Raw genomic sequence first — 9,169 nt, 5'->3', positions numbered from 1 at the left:
CCCATCATTATTGTTAACATGAATTACATAGCTAAAAAACATGTTTTATGCTCTCTACCTTTTATTTTGTTGGAGGTTTAGCACATACATTCCCCGCTTACTTTTTTTTTATCAAGAGTTTAAAAAAAAATCCTGAAAAGAGAGGACAAAGAGTCTTCTAACAATTTCATAGGATGTTTCCAAGAATGCTTTATGATTCATAATACGTATCATTCATGTTACTTACAATGCTCTTTACTTTTATGCATGCTATGTAGAATGTAGAGTTATCACTTGATGAGTGCATATTTATTACTTATTTTCATTCTTTATTGATCTAACCTTGTGATACTTTGCATGATTATTTAGAAGCTATATATTATAAACTCCAAAGTTCATGTTAGTTTTATCACCTTCATGCTTGGGACAAGCATAGGTTAAGCTTGGGGATGTTGATGCATGTAAAATGCATACATGAACTTTGTCTTTATCATATTGGATTCCCACATATTTGCAACATATATGATGATAATATCATGTTTTACATTGATTTATGGGGATTTACCAATAACCCCTTTATTTGGTTTATAACGCTGCAAAATAGGGAAAAACCTGTTTTGTGTATTTTTCACTTTCAGAGACTCATACGGAATCAAATTGAGCTGAGATTTTTTGAAGCGTCACTTTTTCATCGGGAGGAACAACATGCCTGGAAGCTCACCTTGAGAGGCTCGAGGGCCAAAAGAGACTAGGTGGCGCGGCCTATCTTCCTGGCCGCGCCACCCATGATCTTTCAACCGTCGATCGCCCATTTGCCCTAATTCCTTCGCGAACCGATGTATTTTGCCGTAAAACCGACTATATATATGACCCCAAATAGTTCTCTGGAGGAGCGCGCAGAAAGGCAGAAAAACCAAAACGGAGGCTGCTACAGAGAAGATTGGAGGGGGAAACACCGATGGGATCACCGACGGATGGATCTCCACCTTCTCCAATGTCTTCATCATCATCACCATGACCAAGAGGGAGTAGTCCACCTCTGGACTACGGGTTTGTGGCAGTAGCTTGATCTATTCTCTAATGTTCTTCATAGTTCTTAGTACCATATGAGATGCCTATCATGATTATGGTCATATTTGTAATACCTATGTAGTGGATCCTTATTCTATGATTTTTTTATGAGATTTGATCTTATTATTTGGTGAGATGTATTGATAGATGCATATTATATACCCCGTTCTTAAGTTTATGTTCTAATCCAACATCTATGCAAGATCATGTGTGGGGTGATGTGTGTGTTAGATGGAGTAGCATGGTTTTAGTGATTGGATAGTGACAATATGTTCAAGATCTATTATGCCTTTGACTTTCTTTTGCTACCTCACTAGAGATAAAATGAATGCATGTGCTATGTTCATCATGTGACAGTAGTGATGATCTTGTTTGTTCAAGGTAGCATATTTGATATTCAAACTTCATGACAAAGTAGTTCTTGCTATGCTTTATTAATTCTTAATTCAAGATTAATGAAGTTTCTTTCTTGTGGAGTATAAGAGAGATGTGTTGCATCATCTCTTTGTTAGGACGTGATGCCCATATTAATTATTATCTTACATATAATATTATCTATACCTTCATATCTCATTGATTAATTGTTTTTTGTCCACCACAACTTTACAAGAGAATAGTCAAGTGAACCCATGAACCCCGATCCACTTTTTATCATAAGAAACATCTTTATATTGCTTTAACATTGTTTTCTATTTGCTGCACTATTTTAATCCAAAAATACAAAAATATTTACTTTTTCTTATTTCTATCCAAAAACACCAAAAACAATCAACCTATTTATAGTATTTACTTAGTTATCTTATCTAGTTTAGTTTTTACTTGTTTTATTTCTACTTGTGTTATTTACTTACACGAAACCTTGTGCGTGACAACCACACGGTGGAGTTGGGGACACAAAGCATTTACTTTACCCGCATGATTGCTTGAAGAAGAGAGAAGAGTACACTCTTTCATCCTCTTCCCCGAGAGTTCGATAAACCCTCAAGTCACCCTTGTGGGAAAGATACTCCCTTGATTCAACACTCTGCACTTGGAGTCCTAACGTATCAAAATCTTTTTGCCGTTGGTAGTAGCCGTCATCACCATGCTACTCTGACGACCACACACGTCACATATTTGCAGACTAAGGTGAGCGCCCTCGTTCATTGTCTCCCTCTCCTCCCGCTCGCGGAGATCACACCCTCCAATTGCTCAATGAAATGTGCCAATGAAATGCTCGATGAAATGTTGTTGTTTTGAAATGCCGATGAAATGTTTGTTACAGGGATTATGTTTTTTTAACTGGTGTATGAGAAAATATTTTCTGTTGTAGGGATTTGAGTTATTAATGTTTTGCCAAAATGTTGATTCATTTTTATTTCAGCAAATTTCTAGCATTTCGTAGGTTTTTTTTATAGAAAGGGTCATGCCAAATTTTCCTGTTAGTTTTACTATTAGTAACTACTACATGCATACTAAATTTTAGTTTGAAGATATCGGGAGACAACAACGACAATGAGATGTTTTCTAACTCTTTGCCACAAGAAGAGGAAAATGCGGTACCAGAAGAAGAAACTTATTGATAGGTGATTTTTCTTTCATCCATAATAAAAATTTCGTGGGAATTCTTAAAGAATGGAACGCCGTGGTGACCGCGTACTTGCAGCACCGAGTTTTTCCTTTCCCTCTACGTTATTTTAGGTGCATCCAGATAACTCGTCGCCTTGAAAATTTCTACTGGGACGTACCGGACGGCACGTCGGCACCAAGTAGCACTAGTAAAAACCACTCGAACACCGTGACGATCTCCTGAACAGGGTATCGATCCAGAAGCTAGCCAGCTAGCTATATATGGTGCAGGAAACAAGGTGCCCTCGACCGTCGGCATTACCGCATTAGCATATGGTCTGTTCGAACGGCAGCTTCGCAGCTCGATCGGCAGCTTCTACCGTTGGTTGATAACCCTGATCGATCGACCGAGCATCACGTGCGCCTGGCAGAGCGAGTCAACCACAAGTAAACAAACGATCTCGCAGCTGCCACTGACATAATCGCCAACCACTTCAATCAATAGATAATCCGACTATATCGTCCATTTGAGCAATATACACGGCATGCACTTGCAGCCGCATCATATCAGCGGCCGATTATATTATGGGAACTTGTTTTTCTAGACAAATTAAGCGAACTTGTGACCATCGACCGATGAATTAGTTGGTGATTAGTCCAGTTGAATGGCCCATATCCTGATGGTAATGTGGCTTGCTCAAGTTGAATTAAGTTTGACGATCATAATGCGTGCACGCGCATGGATCCATCGTCAGATTTTGATTAGTTTGGACTAGAGTGCTGATTAGTGTGGGGTTTAGTGGGTTACTAGGAGTACGTACTCCCACTTGATAAAATCGATCGCGGCCCTCGGGAACTCGAAAGGACCCAAGGACGACCGAAGTACTTCCTGTTAGAGTGTAATGACCAATTCTTTCTTTTTATTATTTAACTTTTGGAATTATAGGGTAGTGCATTAATTCATTATGATATTAGAGTTATGAGGTCTCAAGTCAAAAAAAAAAAAAAACTATGCTCACGCAGAATAAAAAAAACAAAGAAAAAAAATACTATGCGACTTTTTTTTTGAGAAACACAATACAATCAAAAATGCTCATACATACGCGTACACACTCACCCCTATAAACGCACACACGCACCCCCTATCCCTACGAGCACCTCCAAGAGACTGCGTTGAAAAACTGATTCGGCGGGTCTTGAGATTGACGAAGTCACCACAGACGCCTCGCTGTCGACGGGAATGTTGCCTGACCTGCACCAATCCAATCCCATGTTAAGAACTAAAATAGACTAAACTTAAGGAAAGTGTTAAACATAAATATAATAACCGCCCTTCTATTGATGGGTCAATTGGTTAGATGCAACAACTTATACTCCCTCCCGTTCATATTAATTGACTCTAATATGGATGTATCTAGACATATTTTAGTTCTAGATACATCCATATTGAAGTCAATTAATATGAATCGGAGGGAGTAATACAACTCAATCACGACGTGATACAGAGCGGTTAAGTTATTGCCTTCTATACCGTTATATGCCTTATATGTTTAACACAATCAGTGCACATTAAAATGGCAAAGACTATTTCTAACATCCCCTATCAAAACTTACACAAAACCATCATGCAACCATTGTGACATTTGCATATATAAACATGTAAACGACATGGGAGAACAACCATCGCTTCCCACACACACAAAAACTCACCTTTCTATCATGCTACACTTGGTGAATCAAAACTTTTATAGTACTCATGTTTGTTTGCTCTATAGCTAAGCAAAGCTAATTAAGGGTGCTAATTAAACTGCTAGCTGTCGTAGCAAAACGAGCCTTAATTTGTGCAATCTGAAACCGCCATGACATATTGAAAATGGAGGGTCAAAGGTTGCTCTTCAAAATGGAAAGTTTTATGTACTTAACTTCTTCTATCATTTTTCTAATCATGCCAGTTATCTATGATGCATCTAAAAAATTATAAGGCGTAGTCATCCTACCGGTATATTACCTCCGTTTCTAGACACGGGGCGAATAAATTCAGCCAAAGCGTCAATTATTTCTAATTTTGGTCAAACATATAGAAATGATATCAGTGAAAACAATAGCGAATAAACATACTATGAAAATATATCCTATGCTGGATATATTAGTATTCATTTAGCATTGTAAATATTCATACCTCTTATATGGTTTATCAAACTTACAAATCATTGACTTTTATTTTGATTTGTATGCCACATAATTGGGAACGGGGGAGTAGATCGAACAGTTTGAAAACTATTCAAATTGGAAATTATTTGAATAGAGTTGCATTTTGAATACCACCACATGCAAAAAAAAAAAATGGAAGCTCCAAGGTCTCTCTTCATAATGGAAAGTTTGAATTGTCAACTTCCTTCGTTTATTTTATTTCTAAATAAGCTAGTTATGTATGACACATCTAAAAATTTAGTTCCCGCCCAATCAATCATGTCGCACATGTCGAAAAGTTAGACTGAGGTGTTTTTCTTCAAAAAGAGTTACCAAGCCTCCACAAGTTAATTAGCCTGCGAACTTTAAAATGGGTGGCACCACGGGCTTATATATCACTAATTCTCCATCGACTAAGACTACTCATAGTGAGAGTAACATAGGTTGTAACATCACACGTTTTCAAGATATTTTGGTGACATGTTATGATAATAAATGAATAAAGGGACTGAGGTGGTAACTAACTATATTACCGTAACATCACACTTTCCAATACAAGATGAGTCTACAACCTAATAAATTTGATCTTGCATGATACCATACATATGTTATTACCCTCTATATAGGTAGTAACATAGAGTAGTAACATGTGCATGTTAGTAGTCTATGTTACTCCTTGCTATGACTAGTCTAAGATTTAGCTTTATTCTTAGTCAACTCCCTCGTTGAATTGCATTGCAATTCGTGCTATCTGGGTTGCAGCTGGGATTTTTCCAGCACACAAGTTTGCAACTCAGATTTTACAACATGCAACATGATTTATAACTAAAAAAAAATACTCACATTGAATTGATTTAAGTTCCATGTTAGCCATGAGTCACAACTACAGCTTCATGATAATTAGGTTAGTTCTCGATCAGAATTAGTCACTCCCGCCCATAGAATCTTCCAAAATTTACAGACTCGATATCTTTGCATTTTGTACACCCTCCGTTTCTAAACTTGTGGCGCATAAAAAAAAGTCAAACCACATATCCCAAGCCTATTCGACGGATCACGTCCGTCGGTATGTACTGTACATGAGATCGTCAAACACGTGCTACCAGCCTACCACCACGCTGGCACCTTCCTGCCGCTGCAGCTGCCGGCCACGGCGGCGGCGCGCTCGAAGCGCGTGGCGGCACAGGGTATGGTGATCCCGCCGGGATGCTGGAAGCCGAATTCCTCCTCGGCCTCGCGCAGCAGCTCCCCGAACAGCGGGTGGTTGAAATACACCACGGGCACCACGTACCTCATCGACGACTCCCCGCCGGGCCCGTCGCCGCCCACGTACACCGCAACCTGCCCCTTAGGCGTCGTTGCCTCCGCGGCCTCCTCCTCCAGGAGCCGCTCGCCGCCGCCGCCGCCGCCGCCGCCGCTGCCACGCCGTGGAAAGAGCCTCATCCGGCGCGCCAGGGACCGCCCCCACGTCAGCACCCGCCGCCGTGGCTCGTGCTCGTCCCGCGGCAGCACGACCAGCTGCTGCTGCTTCTTGGCGCTCCCGAAGGCCGCGGGGGAGTTATATGCTGTGCCTCCCAGCTGCTGGCAGCGTTGCAGGCGGAGGTAGCCGCCGCCGCGGCGTCGCCGGCGGTGGGAGAGCGCCCAGCGGCACAGGCCGAGCAGCTTCCGGCCGATCCGGAAGCCTCTATGCCGGCTTGCCATCAGGCAGGTAGCTAGCTAGCTTTCCTCTGCTACGTACGCACTAGTGTTCTGTGTTTTTTTGCAAGGATAGCAGACGAGGCAGGCAGTCTAAGGGCATGTACATTGGTTTAGACGGATGGTGTCTGTAATACTACTCCATATCATCTATAGACAATGCTATAGACAGTGTATACAATAGTCTATCTGTAAGTTATCTATTTTTAGTCATAGCTATATGTGAGTATAAGTTATAGACACCCTTCATACAACAACAAAAATGGTGTCTGTAAGCTGTCTGTAAGAAGCCTACAGACTGTCTGTAACTTTACAGACAGCCTCCTTCTCTCTCCTCATTCTCTTTCGTCCACATCACCAAAATCACCTATAACTACCTCTTACAGACAGCTGAGTCATCATCATTGTACATGCTCTAATGGCAAACGGAGGGTGACAATGGGTTGTTTTATACGATGGGGCGAGACAGGGGAGAGGGAGACTCTGCAGCTGGCGTGCGGGTGTCGCTATGGCTACGGGCACTCAGATTTGGACGTTTTCTGCATGGTTTTAGCTTCTTTTTTTTCAAACAGTACAACAGTCATAAATACTCACCTCTACGAATATATACACGCATATTCTACCTCTTTGAGGCCTCTGAAAGACCGAGTTCAATAAACTGATTCGACGGGTATGAAATTGACCAAAATCACACATGTGTCTCGATATCGACATGCCGCACCATACTGAAAAATATTCCACCTTTTATAAGGCCCAATTTGTCAAACCTGGAATTTGATACCTGGTGAGTGTGTTTGGTCGCTCAAAGGTTACCAAGAATTGCTCCCTGATGAGTGCATGTCATGAGTTGCAACATATGAGATTATACTTTGACGCAACATCGGTTACAAGTAGACTTGGACATCCTTTGGGCCGGACTGGGCTTCAGGCCAAAGAAAGCCCGATGCGTGAAAACTAGCCCTAGGCCCTGACCCGACCAAAAAGCCTAAAATCTAGTCGGCCACGGGCCGACTTGTCTTCCCTATTTCGCTTTTTTACATAGCCCGGCTACCGGGCCAATATTTCCAGGACCATGCTCAAAAATTTCGGGCCGGGTTGCCCAATGCCCTGATATGGTTACAACTGAGATTTTTTTAGTTCTTATGACGATGCAAAAATGGCCTAAACACTTGGATCTTCCTAACAATGAGTTGTACTAAAAAGATGTCACTTGGATTACTCCATGACTTGTGTTAGTCATGACAACATGAGTTGCAACTGACATTTAGTTCAATAACATTACCGACTCACATCCAAGGATTTTATGCTGATATTAATATTCCAAGCAAGAAAAAAATTCTAGGGAATATTTTCTTTTGAAAAAAGATTCGCTTGATGTGTCGAGCGTCCGAGCATTGGTCGGTTCCCAGCGGTTGAGGCATTTTCTTGAGGGAATCGGTCGTTGAGTTGTATGCCCTATCCTACACCGACCGTACTTACCTTCTCATACCGTACACGTTCACGGCAAGGGTTCAACGAAATTCCAGGAGAATAATCAGCTGGCAACATGCCGTCATGGCGTAGCCTGTGTCACTCAATCAAAGCTGTTTGTGGTTTGAGTTCACCTGTTGCACTCGGACCCTAGAGGAAAATGACTCGGGTTGCATCTTGGCACGTATAACACGCACGAGAACAGCAACCTGTAGCTATCAACGCGGTGCGTGCATTTGGACGTGATGGCAGATCGTCCAAATTTGCTGAACAGTGAGCAGATCAGCGACCATATATACATCAGTCTAAATCTTAGACAGCCATTGATGCACGCAAACGGATCCGATCGACCTACTCCAAGGCAAAAGGGTTAAAGGGGAAGCAGCAAAGTATAGGATCCATGTCATCAGAGCACTTGGGATAGCCGATTAGAGAAAAAGATCTATAAGAAGTCCGCCGCCAGAATTGCGAGGTATAAAAAGTCCCTTTTGGAATAAGCCCTTGATTTTTTGAAAAGTTATTTTTACTGTAGATGGAAAAAAGAAATATTGGTGTGAAAAACCGACAGGAATTATGTTTTTCATTTAAATTTTATTATATTTTACAAAGTTGAATGAAAAACTACTAAGTTCAAACTAAACCTAGACTAATCGTTGTCGGTCGAAGCACGTGACGGCCTAGCCTCATCGTCATTCTTCTCTGGTGGTTGCTTCCGTGCCACCCGCTACACCCCTACACCCGGCTCCTGCGCCCACCTCGTCGCCCTTGCCTCGCACATTTGGCGATGCATCATCGCCGCCGGAGTCGCCGGAGCATTCCTGCGACGTTGGCCCCTCAGCACCTCCCTCCACTCACAGGAGGCCTCGTTTTGGACCACATGCGTTGCATTGCGGGTGGCGGGATCGGCGCTACGTCAAGCGTCGAGCTCGAGGAGCCTCAACTACACGGTTGCCATGAGGATGCGTCCAGACTCATCTGTCGCTGCCTGCTCGACAAAGATGTCGGTGATGCGGCAGAGGATAGCCTCGTTAACCACCTCGCAGTAACGGGCGCCTGAAGCTTCCACAGGGACTCGAATGAGACGAGGATGGTCTCTTGCCCCAGGTCCACTGGCTCCAGCCCTTTGTTCCATGTCCTCCTCCACCTCGTTGCCGGTCTAGTCCTCCTCGCCCCAATCTACTCCTCCTCCCGCTCCATCGCAAGCTCCGCCATCTCC

General features: G+C 42.6%; 1 protein-coding gene across 1 annotated transcript; it reads right to left on the bottom strand.

Moving 5' to 3' along the window:
* Nucleotides 1-5,637: 5,637 nt before the first annotated feature.
* LOC127306917 (uncharacterized) lies at nucleotides 5,638-6,551 on the bottom strand. Its single transcript, XM_051337621.2, has one exon. The coding sequence runs from the start codon at nucleotides 6,487-6,489 to the stop codon at nucleotides 5,896-5,898; it is 594 nt and encodes a 197-aa protein (XP_051193581.1). The 5' UTR covers nucleotides 6,490-6,551; the 3' UTR covers nucleotides 5,638-5,895.
* Between the last annotated feature and the right edge of the window lie 2,618 nt (nucleotides 6,552-9,169).

The sequence above is a fragment of the Lolium perenne genome, chromosome 6, assembly GCF_019359855.2.
Source record: "Lolium perenne isolate Kyuss_39 chromosome 6, Kyuss_2.0, whole genome shotgun sequence".
In the NCBI taxonomy this organism is placed as follows: Eukaryota; Viridiplantae; Streptophyta; class Magnoliopsida; order Poales; family Poaceae; genus Lolium; species Lolium perenne.
This window is presented reverse-complemented; position numbering and strand designations above follow the sequence as displayed.